Source organism: Urocampus carinirostris, chromosome 9 (genome assembly GCF_059441175.1).
Source record: "Urocampus carinirostris isolate Australia breed hairy pipefish chromosome 9, RoL_Ucar_1.0, whole genome shotgun sequence".
NCBI lineage: Eukaryota > Metazoa > Chordata > Actinopteri > Syngnathiformes > Syngnathidae > Urocampus > Urocampus carinirostris.
Window position 1 is genome coordinate 39289524 of NC_142357.1, and position 16743 is coordinate 39306266.

At 44.2% G+C, this 16743-nt stretch overlaps 2 protein-coding genes across 2 annotated transcripts in view; one reads left to right on the plus strand and one right to left on the minus strand.

Annotated features, from left to right (window-relative positions):
• LOC148360252 (phospholipid-transporting ATPase ABCA1-like) overlaps window positions 1-1359 on the minus strand; it is a 45438-nt gene extending 44079 nt beyond the window's left edge. The window contains exon 1 of the mRNA XM_088343789.1: window positions 1237-1359. The gene's annotated coding sequence lies outside the window, so the exon portion shown is untranslated. The remainder of the gene's footprint in view (window positions 1-1236) is intronic.
• Window positions 1360-12626: 11267 nt separating this feature from the next.
• slc44a1b (solute carrier family 44 member 1b) overlaps window positions 12627-16743 on the plus strand; it is a 41680-nt gene continuing 37563 nt past the window's right edge. Inside the window, exon 1 of the mRNA XM_088343790.1 lies at window positions 12627-12966. Within this exon, the coding sequence (XP_088199916.1) occupies window positions 12697-12966 (270 nt within the window). The 5' untranslated portion in view covers window positions 12627-12696. The remainder of the gene's footprint in view (window positions 12967-16743) is intronic.

Below are 16743 nucleotides of genomic sequence, written 5' to 3' on the forward strand. Positions count from 1 at the left end.
TCTAACTTCCCCGGCGCCTCGTCGCACAGCAAAAGAGCGTGAAAACACCAAGATGCCATTTGCGAGTATTTAAAAAAAAAATGGTTTCAGAACAGTACACTGTAGATCAGAAAATAACCTCCTGTGAACCATCAAAGAAGAACCAGCATCCTGTCATAGCAGCAATACCGATATTTTTTACACGTGCAATACATTTCATCCGATTTCAATCTTACATCCGGGATTTGGTCCGTTTACTCGACGAGATCTTAAAATAGTACAGCACGAATTATTTTTAGTGCAATTAGACCACAAGCAGATTTTTTGTATGAAACTCCTGTCTGGTTTAGCATCATGTGGCTTGTTTACTTCACAACTTTTCAAATTAAAATTTATAAAAAACAATCCCGGGAGAACACGCACTAGGATATCCTCTGATTGCCTTACATACGTTGTCGCATACGTCCCTCGAATCGGTGAAATAAGTCCCCGAGAGTTTATATCTACTTACATCTTGCAACTGAATACAGTTACGGTGGCACCATCTCAGGCAAAAAACGAGTGCACCGAATTTCTCCTCATGGAGATATCCTCCCACCAGTTCATGCTCGCATTCAAGCCAAATTTACAACTATAAAATACTGAAATCGGGGAGTCAGCTTATATGCGCATATTTGCTTGTGTGTCACCCGTAGCGAATGGTATGCGGCGTGAGGGGAAGGGGGCGTGGCCTTTACAGGAACAACAAACTCATGCGAAATCAATGAGGCAAACGTGAGCAAGGGTTTTACGGTAAAAGTGGGATTTGTCTTCGCTCTTGATCTTATTGACCCCATTTGGCTTTAATTTCATCCGTTTTCAATCTTTTTGTCTATTCAGTAAAACACGGATTCGAATGAATTCAGAAAGAGTCGTTTGGGAGCCGAAAGAGACAGCTCTCTTAAGTGAGCCGAGCCAAAAAAGCCGCTTCTCAAAAAAAAAAGAGCCCGAATTGCCGTCACTAATTGAAAGATTGACCTGTGTCATACAAAATGAAGTCAATGAAAAACTTGAATGAATGAAAAAGTGACAGAATCGGTTGCTCAAGAGATTGTCAATCATTGGCGTTTTGCTTCAGAGCTCTCGCTAGAATCTTTGAATTCATCTTTCGACGCGAAAGCGAGCGAGAAGCACCTTTGACCCAAAACGCCTCACCAAAAATCCGCTAACTTCACATCGACAACATGTTCAAATTCTTTTAGTTGTTGTGAGACTTACCGTCAAGTTGCCGTCGAGTCGTCTCTCTTATTTTCGGCGACTTTGCTTTCTTTTATTCGGGGCGCTTTTGGGTCCGATGGTCGCCGCCGCCGCCGCCGTCGAATCTCACCGAGTGAAGCCAAAAGTTCGGCAACACAACGTCAAACCCTCCCGAACGATTTTCTTGAAGTACGCAAGGACTTCCGGAGTTTCAAAGTAAAAGTATTGAATTCTTCCCCCCTTGCGGACTCTCTTTCAAAGTAAAAGCTAGCGCTGTGAGCACACATGCTAACTTACTCCAGGACTTTCATAGTAAAAGTATCCAATGCGGCCTCTCTAAATTTATCCGCGAGTTTTAAAGAAAAAGTGTCAATTTTCCCCACTGCAGACTCTCTTTCAAAGTAAGGGTCAAGTTATCCCCACTGCGCCTCTCTAAGTGAACACGCTGACTTCGGCATTGACTTTCAAAATAAAAGTGTCAAGTCTCCACACTGCAGCCTGTCCAAGCACACAAGCTAACTTCCTCCTGGACTTTAAAAGTAAAAGGTCAATTTCTTCTCACTCTGGCTTCTGTAAGCGCTCAAACTAACTTCCTCCAAGACTTTCAAAGTAAATGTGTCGAATTCTCCCTACTGTGGCGTCTGTAAGCGCTCAAGCTAACTTCCTGCAATACTTTCAAAGTAAATGTGTCAAATTCTCCCTACTGTGGCTTTTGTAAGCACTCACGCTAACTTCCTCCAAGACTTTCAAAGTAAATGTGTCAAATTCTCCCCACTGTGGCTTCTGTAAGCGCTCAAGCTAACTTCCTCCAAGACTTTCAAAGTAAATGTGTCAAATTCTCCCTATTGTGGTCCCTGTAAGCACTCACGCTAACTACCTCCAAGACTTTCAAAGTAAATGTGTCAAATTCGTCCCACTGCATCATTTTTAAGCTGGTGCTCTCACTTAACCCGGGACCTTCAAAGTAAAAGTGAGAAATTCTCACCTCTTCGGCCTCGCAAAACCCCAGGCTTTCAAAGTAAAAGCTCAAACGCTTGGCTTGTTTCAGGTGAGGCGCCGGCTTTTCGTGCCTCACAGAAAGTAGCGCAAAATAAGAAGCTCGATACAAGACGCAGTACGTCGACATTGTAGTGGATTCATTTGCTTCCCTGGCATCGACGCGGCTTTTATTTTGGAATCGTATCCCGGATTCACCGTCTCCTTCACAATAAGACGGCAACTTCCTGCGTCGACTCAAACGGTAAAACAACACAAAGGTCTTCAACAAGCACGACCTGGTCAATATTTGCCTATTGATCTAACATTCTTTTGTCCGAAGTCTTATTCTAGAGCACAGGTTTCAAACAGGCGGCCCGCGGGACAGGACAGAGAAGCGCAAGAGAAAAACAAGCTGCAGGTTGAAATATGTCAACTTGATGTTGCCAAAGCCAGGTGCCTCAAACAAAGACACTGTACTTGTATTGATCTCTCTCTCTCTCTCTCTCTCTCTCTCTCTCTCTCTCTCTCTCTCTCTCTCTCTCTCTCTCTCTCTCTCTCTCTCTCTCTCTCTCTCTCTCTCTCTCTCTCTCTCACTCGCTCACTCTCTCTCTCTCTCTCTCTCTCTTTCTTTTCCACCCCTTTTCTCCCACTCTGTCTCTGTCTCTTTCACTTTCTGTGTCTCTTTTTCTCTTCCTTTGTTGCTCTTTGTCTCTTTCTCTCTGTGTGTCTTTGAACCTCTTTTGCTCTAACTTCCTTTTTTCCTTTTCTCTCTTTTCTCTTTCTCTCTTCATACCCTTCGCACTTTCTTTTCTCTTCTTCTGTCTTTCTATTTCTCTTTGGATTTATTTCTTCCTCTCCCTTTATTTTCCCCTCTCTCACGACTTTTTATCTTTTGTTTCTCACGTTCTCTCCCTCTCTCTCTTTTTCTTTCTTTGTCCCGCCCTCTCTCCTTTTCCCTCCCTCTTTCTCTTATTTCTTTATCTCTCTTTTTCTTGCTCTTTAATCTACTAGTCCGGCCCCCGACAGAATGTTTGTTCTATCGTGTGGCCCCTGAGTTAAAATGCGTTTGACACCCCTGTTCTAGAGTGAGACTCATCTTGTTTGAACCGATGTTTACTGCAGTCAGGGGAGGCGGGTGACGCCGAAAACCCGAAATATATCAAACGGCAATACTGTTAGTCTTTAGAGTTCGGGTTCTTTCACCTCTCCACGTTTGGATTTATTCCAAAATAACTCATGATGACTTTCATGAGGGCAGCACGGCGGCGCAGTGGTTAGCGCTTGTGCGGCACAGTTCATGTCATGGGAACCTGTCGTGGGTTCAAATCCAGCTCCAGACTTCCTGTGCGGAGTTTGTATGTTCTCCCCGTGCTTGCGTGGGTTTCCTCCGGGCACTCCGGTTTCCTCCCACGTTCCAAAAACATGCATTTCAGGTGAATTGGCCGGTCCAAATTGTCCCTAGGTGTGAATGAGCGAGCGAGTTGTCTGTCCCTGTGTGCCCTGCGATTGGTTGGCAACCAGTTCAGGGTGTCCCCTGCCCACTGCCTGGAGATGGTTGGGATGGGCTCGACCCTAATGAGGATAAGCGGTACGGCTCATGAGATGAGATGAGACTTTCATGAATAGAATGAGTAGGTCACGTGAGGCACATCGTTCCTTTGCCTCACGGCAGGGGGCCATAGTGAGACCGAGGATTACGATGCAGAGAGCACCTCGGCCCTGAAAATCGAATTAGCGATGACGTGAGCAAGCAGACAATAGAATAGAATAGAATAGAATAGAATAGAATAGAATATACATTTATTGTCATTGTTACAAAATGGGTTAACATATTGTGACAACGAAATTGGGCATGACACTCCAGTTTCACACATTCACAGTGAGGTAAAGAAACTAAGAATATAAGGAACAGAGAAGATAAGGTTATAAAAAAAAGAGGAGGATAAGGTTATAGTTATTATTTACACAAAGAAATGACGGCATGTTGGATGTTACATACAGTTAGTATCGTAAGGGTTTGTGCAATATGCATTTGGTGCAAAAATAGTCAACATAGTGCAAAAAATAGTCAACATTGTGCAAGGTGAGCAGTAAACAGAGTGCAAAAAACATAGACATGTGTACCATTTTACGTTCGTATGAGGTAGTGTGTTTGCAAGAGTTTTCCGTTTTTGTGCGGTGTGTGTAAGGGTGGTAATGGCTCTGGGGAAGAAACTGTCTCTGAGTCTGTTTGTTTTTGTTTTGTGTGACCTGTAGCGCTTGCCGGAAGGCAGCAGGTCAAAGAGGTGGTGAGAAAAGTCCTTGATGATGTTTTCTGCTCTGCCGAGGTAGCGAGAGCAGGCAATGTCCTCCAGACTGGGCAGAGAGCAACCGACGATTTTCTGGGCTGTTTTGATGACCCTCTGGAGCGTTTTCCTACAACACGTCTTTCATAGACTTTCTTTTGTCGCGCTATCGAGGATTGTATTCAAAAGAAGCAGCAGATGAACAGGCTTCATAAGGTAACGCAGGGTCGATCAAACCCCGAATAAGACGTCGCTGCGTGTATTTGTAAATCTCCAGTCACCAAACCTCACTGCACGTCAAGTCAAGTCAAATCAAGTCATTTTTATTTACATAGCCCTTAATCACAAAGAGTCTCAAAGGGCTGCACAGGTTATTTCACAGACTATTATTTCAGACTATTATTACGCCATCCCCTGATCTGGAACCAACATGAGGGCAGGGAAAAACGTAAAACCTCAACATGAGGAAAATGAAGAAACCTTGAGAAGGGACCACACATGTGGTATCCCCCTTTCAGGATTACCAGGCAAAGGATGTTGCAATTACAAATAATACAGAGATAATGTCCACAAAAAGTATAGGTTAATCATATGCTATAGAGTCGAAGTGTGTTTTAAGCTTAGATTTAAACATTTCCACTGAGGTTGCAGGGGGGAGAGCTTTGCACAGCACCGGTGCCCGAATGGAGAACGCTCTCGAACCTACGGAACACTTCTTGGCTCTTGGGATCACCAGTAGACCGGCGCTTTCAGAACGAAGGCTTCGAACCGGAACATAGGGGGAAATCAGATCTGAATGATAAGAGGGAGCAAGTCCATGTATGATTTTGTATAATACTAAGAGAACCTTGAAATTACATCTAAGGTTAACTGGGAGCCAATGCAGGTTAGCCGAAATCGGCGTGATGTGATCGGACTTTTTTGTCCTAGTTAAAAGCCTCGCTGCAGCATTTTGTACCAGCTGAAGACTCTTGATTCTGGACTTCGGGAGACCGGAGAGTAGTGCATTACAGTAATCGAGACGGGAGGTAACAAACGCGTGAATTATAATCGCCGCATCCGACTGAGACAGGATAGGACGAATTTTAGCAATGTTGCGAAGATGGAAGAAAGCGGTTCTAGTAATTTTCTTCACATGAGTTTGAAAGGACAGATCGGGGTCAAATGTGACACCTAAATTTCACTCTGGGTGATATTACATTTGTCAATGTTCACAGCAGTTTTTGAGAATAAGTCACGGCATTTAGATGGACCGATAACTAACATTTCGGTCTTTTCAGAGTTAAGACGCAAGAAATTGAGTGACATCCACTCTTTTGATAGACTATTAGAATCCTAAGGAAGGAGAAAACCAACCCCCCAAAATGCCTCAAAGTGCACGGTGACGATCGCCTCTACGAACTCTTTGAGTCAAGATGCTCAAAGTGCATCAAGTACGTGTCACAATAGAGGACGTGTCATGATAAGATAAAGGAGTTGTTAAGTGTCAGGGAGCAAGCGGCAATTAAGATGACAGCGAAGACGGCAACCTTTGACCACGTGACGGACTTCGGGGCCGGGTTGTGGCCTTCGGGGCTCATCGGGAGGTGGGAATTTGCACCGCCGGTCCGGCCTCGCGTTATCACGGGAGCGAAAGGGGAGCGGGTGCAAGGTCGGTCAAAGCACGGCAGACCCGAATGTTGCCCGGAAACTCAGCCGAGGCGTCCCGGAAGTGCTCGAGTCTGTTTCGGGCAATGTTCCCGCCGACCAGACCTTCTCGGCGCACAAGAAAATCAGAAACCAAGGCTGGAACTTCCCAAAGTCACGAGCGGATTGGTCGGGATGAAATCGCGTGCGGGCAAAAACAACGCGGGTGGTTTAAGCGTGGTATTTTCAAGGCAATGTCAACACGAGATCGAGTGAATGAAAGCAAGCGCGCTGGAGTTCAAGTTCTTGCGCCAGGAGAGAGGGGGACGAGAGAGGGCAGGGATGGAAGAGATAGCTTTTTAAAAAAAGGATTGATGTTGTAATACGTCTTAAGACTAAGACATTGAAATATAGAGAGACACGTGTGGTTTACCTTAATTATCGCCTATCACCTGACCAGGGTTGGGTAGGGTTACTTTAACTGGATTACTTTCAATGACTTTTGGATTACTCCAATGCCAAATATGCTAATAAAAGACAAAAGAAACTAAATATGAATGAAATTAGTGAATTTTGTGCGGGTTTGGGGAGTAACGGATTACATGGAACGGCAAAAATGATGTTGGCAAGCTGTTTGGATTTATTTTCATTTTGTTTCTGTCGCATTTTATGTTAATTTTGCCGGAGATCAAAGAGGTCAAAGCCAGGAGAGAAAGCTTACCACGTGTTGTGAGTCATCATTTGATTCATATTTAGTTTCTTTTGTCTTTTATTAGCATATTTGGTATTGGAGTAATCCCAAAGTAATTGAAAGTAATCACGTTAAAGTAACCCTACCCAACCCTGGATATAGTAGATACAGACAAACAGGAGGACACTACGCCTGCTTCTCATCACCTGCACCTGACTCTAATAAATCTAAAGGAACCAGTAAACACCAATATTTAAGGACCGTGCCCACAGCAAAAGCTGTCAGATGTTTACCTGCTCTTGATGGCACTGGAGTTTTAAAACCAAATTTTGTGGATGTAGTCAGGGTTGGGTAGGGTTACTTTAACTGGATTACTTTCAATTACTTTTGGATGACTCCAATACCAAATATGCTAATAAAAGACAAAATAAACTAAATATGAATACAATTACTAAATTTTGTGCGGGCCTGGGGAGTAACGGAATACATGGAACGGCAAAAAAGATGTTGGCAAGCTGTTTGGATTGATTTTCATTTTGTTTCTGTCGCACAGCTCAGTAGCATAGATGGTAAGGCGCCCGCTTTGAGACTGGGAGGTCGCTGGTTCGCGCCTCGGCCGAGTCATACCTAAGACTTATAACATTGGTAAAATGGCGGCGCCCTCTGTTGGCTGCGGCTGCATCGGCTCGCTACAACGGGTCAGGTGTAACGACATTTCGTTCTGTGTACATTGTTACAAAGAATGACAATAAAAAGGAAATTATTATTATTATTATTATTTTATGTTCGTTTTGCCGGAGATCAAAGAGGTCAAAGCCAGGAGAGAAAGCTTACCACGTGTTGTGAGTCATCATTTGATTCATATTTAGTGTCTTTTGTCTTTTATTAGCATATTTGGTATTGGAGTCATCCAAAAGTAATTGAAAGTAATCCAGTTAAAGTAACCCTACCCAACCCTGCCCATGACACCGCGTAACCACGTGACCTTTCTTCCTCAAGTGAAGACGTCGATGTTACCCTACAAGTTTCTAGAGAAGCGGCTCTTTGGGCTGGGCTCACTCTAAAGAGGCTCCCGAACGGCTCTTGGGGATGCAAATCATTCTAATGTAAGAGTCAATATTTTTCTCGTCTTTGTACTTTCACACAAAAGTGTGATACAATACAGTTTTGTATTGTGTAATCGACTCAAGAAATCCTAAAGAGACACCCCTTCCTCTCATCGGCTCATCAACAGACTCTATGAGCTTGGCTGTTGAAGCGGATCTCTGCATGTTCTGGGTTCCCGTCACACCGTTTTCGGGATTTCTGACCCTCGGCCTCGGTTACCGGCCGTCAACTTGTAAATGAACTCCGTAAAACTGCTTCGGTCTCACGTCTCTGCGTTTGGGTTCTCGCCCATACCTGTCGCGCTCCAGGGCTCCATGCCCCTACAAACTGTCGTATTTTCCCTTACAAAATACAAAAATATCTTACACCATATTTCTTTTTTCAAACGTGTTTATTGATGTAGTTTGACATGTTATACAGTACTGTACATGTGTTTCGTTATATCATATATATTGTTGGTTAACATTTTGTTGTGAGATACTGAGCTGCTCGACATGAATGAGCTTTATTATAACAAAAAGTTCAAAAATGAAGTCGCTTGGACTTTTACTGCAGAAGGAAAAATTACGTGCAAATATAATTAAGTAGAAGAATACATTTTCTTATTCTAATTATTAATTTATTTTCTGCATTCAATTATTGTTGGCAATAACCACAAACCTGTCTTTTTTCATTTTCTCATTTTATACTTCCTTTTTTTCTTAACTTCTTTATACAATATAATAATTCGTAATATGCATCAAAGCAAGTGAGCCGTTGGAGAGACGGCTCTGTTTAATGAGTTGAGCCAAAAAAGCCGGTTCTTTAAAAAGAGACGGACTTCCTTTCACTACATCAAACCGCTCGCTTCGTTTGCAACGAAAAAAACGATACAGAGAAAGAGGCTACCGCGGCGAACTCGTTTGACTTGATTGATTTGCCGTTTCGTGATAGTCGGTGTATACCAGATAGTACCCATAGTTGACAAATTTGCGTTTTTCCGTACGGATTTTACACGTCTTAAAATGCATAATCATTTCTACGGCAAAAACATAAAGGTTGACAGGTATGCTCGCCGTTTAGACAGATTGGCAGCGGTTTGGAGTCTGATTGAGGCGATAGCGAGCACTCCCTCTAAGCTTGTACTCTCGAGAACAGGGGTCTCCAACCTTTTTCAATTTTTGATGCTAGATTGCGCAACGGGTACCCCGTTTTATTCGTACTTCTAAAATAACTTATCATGTTGTTACGATGGTTTTACTTTCTTATTCCAGGTTAATTATTGGAAGCAGTGATAACTCTTTGTTTCACTCAAGGCTAACACATCAACCTTCCTTTTAGTCATCATCCTTCCGATCTCCTCTTTCTTCCACTCAGTCGCTTTACTTCCACATCCTCTCACATTTAGTGACCCTATAACTAGGGACCTTTAGGTCTCCTGCCCCTCCTCTTTCTACCACTCAGTCGCTTTACTTCCACATCCTCTCACATTTAGTGACCCTATAACTAGGGACCTTTAGGTCTCCTGCCCCTCCTCTTTCTACCACTCAGTCGCTTTACTTCCACATCCTCTCACATTTAGTGACCCTATAACTAGGGACCTTTCGGTCTCCCGCCCCTCCTCTTTCTACCACTCAGTCGCTTTACTTCCACATCCTCTCACATTTAGTGACCCTATAACTAGGGACCTATAGGTCTCCTGCCCCTCCTCTTTCTACCACTCAGTCGCTTTACTTCCACATCCTCTCACATTTAGTGACCCTATAACTAGGGACCTTTAGGTCTCCTGCCCCTCCATTTTCTACCACTCAGTCGCTTTACTTCCACATCCTCTCACATTTAGTGACCCTATAACTAGGGACCTTTAGGTCTCCTGCCCCTCCATTTTCTACCACTCAGTCGCTTTACTTCTACATCCTCTCACATTTAGTGACCCTATAACTAGGGACCTTTTGGTCTCCCACCTCTTTTGGTCTCCCGGCCCTCCTCTTTATACCACTCAGTCGCTTTACTTCCACATCCTCTCACATTTAGTGACCCTATAACTAGGTTTTGCGAGACCTTTCGGTCTCCCGCCCCCCTTTTTTATTTTCTTTGTTATTGTATGTGTTTGTCTTGCTGTCGGTCACCCCTCTTGAGGGATATGACCAAGGTAAATAGATAGATAGAATAACGTTAACTCAGTCAACCGCTAAAAAAATCATTATACTGGAAAATGAGTGGTTAGCGCGTCTGCGGCACGGTTCTGAGTTCACACTTTTTTAATTCCAAATTCAACACGTGTTAAAAAGAACGAGAAAATGGTAGAAAGAGTAAAATGCGGAGTTGGATTTTCATGATCTTAGATGTCTCAGTGATGAGCGGTCGATGGAGGCCAGAGGCCAGCAACCTCTCAGGCAATGTTCCCTCTAATTTTCCAGGGTCTGAGCGTTCACACAAAGTCGGTGAGCAGCGCTTGAAACAACAGTGAGCAACCATAATCCCAAGTGTGGCAACTAAGTCATTATCAAACATGTCCAAAATTTGACATCAAGTTACGTTTTGCTGAGTTTACGGTAATTATTTTTCTCTTTTGAATGAATTGACTCATGTACTATTGCAAAGGTTGTACAGCCTACAAGCGTCGTTTGTTCTTACAATTCTTTCACAAGATGTCCATTTCTTTTTATTTCCTGATATATTTTGTCGCATGATATTAACATTTTTGGGGGCTTATTGAGTCGGTTGTAAGATACAGAACTGTACTTGATCACATTTTATAGTGGAAGTACAATGTTGGCAACAAGATTGACTTGATATCATTGGAAATTATTTGAATGCAACACAAACTTTTTCTTCTTTTTCCGTGTTTTTTTCTTCTTTTTTTCAATTTCCTTGAAAAAAATCTCATTGTGTTTGTTTTTTTCGAGCTGTTACTTTTTTCTTTTTGTTCTCTATTTACTTTTTTCCCTACATTTCTTTCTTTTCTTTTTTTCTGGCTTTTTTTCTAAATATTTCCTTCTTGTTTCTCTTCCTTTTGTTTCTTTCTTTCTCAGCTTTTCACTACTTTTTCATTTTGGTATTTTTTTCTTTTTTGTTCTATTCCCCCCTTCCTTTAAGTCATTTTGTGCATAATTTTACATAATATTTGGTCGTGTAGGGATTAAAGAAGCCAAAACAACCTGAAGAGCCGTTTAGGACCCGAAAGAGCCGGTTCCTTTTAGTGAGCCTAGCCGAAGAAGCCGGTTCCCAGACAAACTCTACTAACTTTACTCAACTTCGTTGTCCTTCAACTCAACTTCAAAATACCGCATTTAGGACACAACGTCAGGGGAACCTGTGTATTTTGACTTTGACTTGAGTCGCTTCTTAATTAGTAATTTCGAGCCCTGATTTTTGTGCGCTGGCTCGATTTTCTTGTGCGCTGAGAATGTGCGAGCAGTGCGCAATTGCGCACGTGCGCAGCTTAGAGGGAACACTGCCCGCAGGCAAACGCAGCGCCGTCGGAATCCGGCAGGGAGGAGCTGCCGTCAGTGCCCAACATCCGTCGGATTGGCGACCAGGCCGGTTTCTCATAGGCAGCTGACCTTCACCTGGATTTGGAGTTGGTTCTGAGTTGTTATTGGCTCCCTGTCAGTTTAAAATGTGATTTTAAAGTTCTGTTGGTATTATACAAAATGATGCGTGGACCTGATATGTTTCAGATTTCATTGCCCTCTATGTCAAGTCAAGTCAAGTCAAATTTATTTATATAGCCCTTGATCACAAAAATGTCTCAAAGGACTGCACAGGATTACAATGACACAATTACCTGATCTTAAACCAACATGCGGGCAAGGAACAACTCAAAACCTCAGCGTGAGGAAAAAGAGAAACCTTGAGAACCTCACAAGTGGTAATCCCCCTTCCAGGATGACCAGGATGAATCACAATTAGCATTACTATACACAAGCATAGTAAACACTAGGTAACGTGTTGAAAATTTGTCCGGAAAACAGCGACGCCCCCAGCCTGTAAACTAGTCCAGAAAGTCTATGACGGCCACGACGCAGCTTCCTATCTCTGCCAGCTGGTCCATGCAGGCGTTCACATGCTTCAGGTCAAACGCGGGTCCGCTGACTCATCTCAAATCGGCCTTCTCCTTCGTATCACCACCAGGCAGGCAGTCGGAAAAAGGCAGGACAAAACAGAATATGAGGTGGGCATCAATCATAAGCTTTGGAACAGAAGTGTGTCCTAAGCCTCGATTTAAAAACTTCCATTGAGGTTGCAGATTTTATCTCCGGAGGCAGGGCATTCCATAGCACCGGGGCCCGGATGATACAGTCCCTTGGGAAAATGCTGGTCCACTAGCGATCCCAAGAGCCAAGAAGAAATTCGCAGGTCGGAGAGCGTCCTCCGTTCGGGCCCCGATGCTGTGGCATGCTCTGCCCTCTGAGATTCAGTTTTCAACCACAGCGGACCGTATGCCGGTCTCACCGTCTGACGGGAGGCTGCAGGAAACAGTACTGGGGGATGGTGTGAGGGGTGTTGGGGTGTCGTGCCCACGGCGAGTCCTTAAATTCCGTGCCGCCCGGCAGCCCCCAAACACTCTGGCTTGTATTTGGGGTTTACCAACGGGGTCCGAATCCATCAATGGTCTGTTTGTCCGTGACGTATTCGCACGACACGCACCCGCGGCCTGGTACCGGTATTCTCGAAAGGACAAAAGGCCTTTGTGCGCGTCGATGTCCAGACGTCAGCGCCACAACTGCTTCACTCGCCGGCAAGCTTGCCGCAAGCCGAGCGCCGACAGACCCCCGGCCCAGACCGGCGCAGGATTCCCCAGCTTCTGCGATGGACCACAACTTGCCCACGGCCCTGCGCTCTCCTCCGAACCTCCACAGAAGGACAGAGGCCTCGGGGAACTCCGGGGTCCTGCCGAGCGGGCCCGTACGCATCCCAGAGGCGTCCGGTACCCGGAGGGAGTCCGAGCGTCGTCCGCCGACGCCTCCGCGGCGACAGCAGCAGCAACCGTTGCAACAACACCAGGCGCCGATACGGCCTCAGCCTCAGCCTCAGCCGCAAGCGCAGCCACCGCCGCCGCCGCTTTACTTCCGGATAAAGGTAAAAAAAAACCTTTGCAACATGTTTACATCACGCGGTGAACATACACTAACAGCGAGCTAACCCTAACCCAACCCGACATAACGATTAACATTTTAGGCTGGCAGCACGGCGGCGCAGTGGTTAGCGCGTGTGCGGCACAGTTCTAAGGTCTTGGGAACCTCCTGTGTGGGTTCAAATCCAGCTACCGGACTTACTGTGCGGAGTTTGTATGTTCTCCCCGTGCTTGCGTGGGTTTCCTCCGGGCACTCCGGTTTCCTCCCACATCCCAAAGACATCAGCGAGTGAGTTGTCTGTCCCTGTGTGCCCTGCGATTGGCTGGCAACCAGTTCAGGGTGTCTCCTGCCCACTGCCCGATGATTGCTGGGATGGGCTCCAGCACCCCCGCGACCCTACTTAAGATAAGCGGTGCGGCTAATGAGATGAGATTTTAGGCCAGACGCGGGCCCAAATTGGGGGCGGGCTTGGACTCCGGCCTAAGATATCACCTCCGCTCGGAGATAGCGATGTGTTATTGGCTCTATGAGCCGGCTCTCTGGACGGAGTGATGCGTCTTTCACAAACGCGGCGGCTCTATGAGCAGGCTCTCTTGGGAAAGAGCCGGGATTCTCATCACTACCAAACACGCTTTCTGTTTCCTTCAGTCAGGTAAAACAAAGAAATTGTTGAGACGAACGAAAACAGGCCTGGTGACTGACTATTGGCTGAGGCGGACGCTCGTCTGCGTCTTAGCGAGCACCCCTTCTTTTGCTTGGGGAAAAATGGCGGTTGGACGCGTGGGATGACATCATCGGGGGTCACCGATAAGGCCAGCCTGTTCCCATACTGGTTCAACGTAAAGGCGAGTGGCCAGCCTAAAAGCTCCAGAGTTGCCCAGTACTGGCAAGTGACATCACCACCATCTTCCCTTTTGTTTTGTGCCCTCTCAGACAAAAGTTGAGCACAATCAGTCTTTATCATATTCTACAGAGCAGGGGCATCAAACTCATTTGAGCTCGGGTTGGAAGAGAAGTTAAAGAGAAAGAAAGAATTGGAGAAAAATGAGAGAGAAAGACAGAGAGACAGAGAGACAGAGAGAGAGACAAAGAAACAGAGAGATGAGAGAAAAAAAAGATGAAGATTTAAAGATAGGGGAGATTATGTGTGAGGGAGACAAAAGTCAGAGAAGGAGAGGCAGAGAAAAAGAGAGACAGATACAGAAAGAGAGAGAGAGAGCAAGTGAAATATAGAGAGAAAGGTAAAAATAGAGAAAGGGAGAGAGAGCAAAAAGAAAGAAAGAAACAAACAAACAAAGAGAGAGAGAGGGAGAAATAAAGAAAGAACAAGACAAAGAAAGATGCAATGACAGCAAAAGAGAGAGTAGGAGGCAGAAATGAAAGGAAAGAACAGAACAAGAGAGACAGAAAGACAAAGAAGACAAAGGAAAAAGAGAAAGAGAGACACAGAGCAAGAGAGAAAGTGAGAAAGACAGAGACAAAAAGAGAGTGAAAGAGAGACACAGAAAGATAGAGAGAGAAAAAGAGAGACAAGAAAATAGAGTGAGAGAGAGAGAGAGAAAGACAAGACAAAGAAACAGAGAGACGAGAGAAAAAAAAGAGGACGATTTAAAGATAGGGGAGATTATGAGTGTGAGGGAGACAAAAGTCGGAGAAGGAGAGGCAGAGAAAAAGAGAGACAGATACAGAAAGAGAGAGAGAGAGCAAGTGAAATATAGAGAGAAAGGTAAAAATAGAGAAAGGGAGAGAGAGCAAAAAGAAAGAAAGAAACAAACAAACAAAGAGAGAAATAGAGAAAGAACAAGACAAAGAAAGATGCAATGACAGCAAAAGAGAAAGAAGCAAAAATGAGAGGAAAGAACAGAACAAGAGAGACAGAAAGACAAAGAAGACAAAGGAAAAAGAGAAAGAGAGACACAGAGCAAGAGAGAAAGTGAGAAAGACAGACACAAAAAGAGAGTGAAAGAGAGACACAGAAAGATAGAGAGAGAAAAAGAGAGACAGGAAAATAGAGCGAGAGAGAGAGAGAGAGAGAGAGAGAAAGACAAAGACAAAGAAACAGAGAGACGAGAGAAAAAAAAGAGGAAGATTCAAAGATAGGGGAGATTATGAGTGTGAGGGAGACAAAAGTCGGAGAAGGAGAGGCAGAGAAAAAGAGAGACGGATACAGAAAGAGAGAGAGAAAGCAAGTGAAATATAGAGAGAAAGGTAAAAATAGAGAAAGGGAGAGAGAGCAAAAAGAAAGAAACAAACAAACAAACAAAGAGAGAGAAATAGAGAAAGAATAAGACAAAGAAAGATGCAATGACAGCAAAAGAGAAAGAAGCAAAAATGAGAGGAAAGAACAGAACAAGAGAGACAGAAAGACAAAGAAGACAAAGGAAAAAGAGACACAGAGCAAGAGAGAAAGTGAGAAAGACAGAGACAAAAAGAGAGTGAAAGAGAGAAACAGAAAGATAGAGATCAAAAAGAGAGACAGGAAAATAGAGCAAGAGAGAGAGAGAGAGAAAGACAAAGACAAAGAAACAGAGAGACGAGAAAAAAAAGAGGTGAGTGTGAGGGAGACAAAAGTCAGAGAAGGAGAGGCAGAGAAAAAGAGAGACGGATACAGAAAGTGAGAGAGAAAGCAAGTGAAATATAGAGAGAAACGTAAAATTAGAGAAAGGGAGAGAGAGCAAAAAGAAAGAAAGAAACAAACAAACAAGGAGAGAGAGGGAGAAATAAAGAAAGAACAAGACAAAGATGCAATGACAGCAAAAGAGAGAGAGAAAGAGGCAGAAATGAGAGAAAAGAACAAAACAAGAGAGAGAGAAAGACAAAGAAGAGAAAGGAAAAAGAGAAAGAGAGACACAGAGCAAGAGAGAAAGTGAGAAAGACAGAGACAAAAAGAGAGTGAAAGAGAGACACAGAAAGATAGAGAGAAAAAAAGAGAGACAGGAAAATAGAGCAAGAGAGAGAGAGAAAGACAAAGACAAAGAAACAGAGAGACGAGAAAAAAAAAGAGGAAGATTTAAAGATAGGGGAGATTATGAGTGTGAGGGACACAAGTCGGAGAAGGAGAGGCAGGGAAAAAGAGAGATGGATACAGAAAGAGAGAGAGAGAGAGAGAGAGAGAGAGAGAGAGAGAGAGAGAGAGAGAGAGAGAGAGAGAGAGAGAGAGAGAGAGAGAGAGAGAGAGAGAGAGAGAGAGAGAGAGAGAGAGAGAGAGAAGAGAGAAATAAAGATACAGGAGCTATGGGGAAATCAAGTAAACATTTAAAATTGCTTCTCATTTTTCTCTGAATGTTGTCTCACCGGCCAGATTAAAACCCTTGGCGTCCCAGATCCGGCCCGCGGGCTGCCCGTTGGACACCCGTGCCATAGAGCCTTTTCCGTGTTTGTAAACAAGAGTGACGTCGCTTAGCTGTGCGCGCTTCGAGGCACAAAGGCGCAATTCATGTCACTTTTCTATTAGCCCGTTGAGAGAAACAGTGGATAGTAACATCTCAAATAAGCACAGAGTAGGCGCAAGCAGCAAGATAGACGCTTTCTTTTAGTGATCAGAGTCACTCACCAAAACCATCTTTCGATCGGCACGCCACACCGATTGTGCGAGACATTTTTTTTATCTGGTTTACGACACAAGGCAGGTCCATATCAGCTCAAATATTAAAATACAGTGGAACCTCGGTTCTCGACCATAATCCCTTCCAGAACCCTGTTCGAAAACCGATTTGTTCCATCACCGAAATCTTTTTTCCCATTAAAAATAATGTAAATCGTTTTAATCCGTTCCAACACC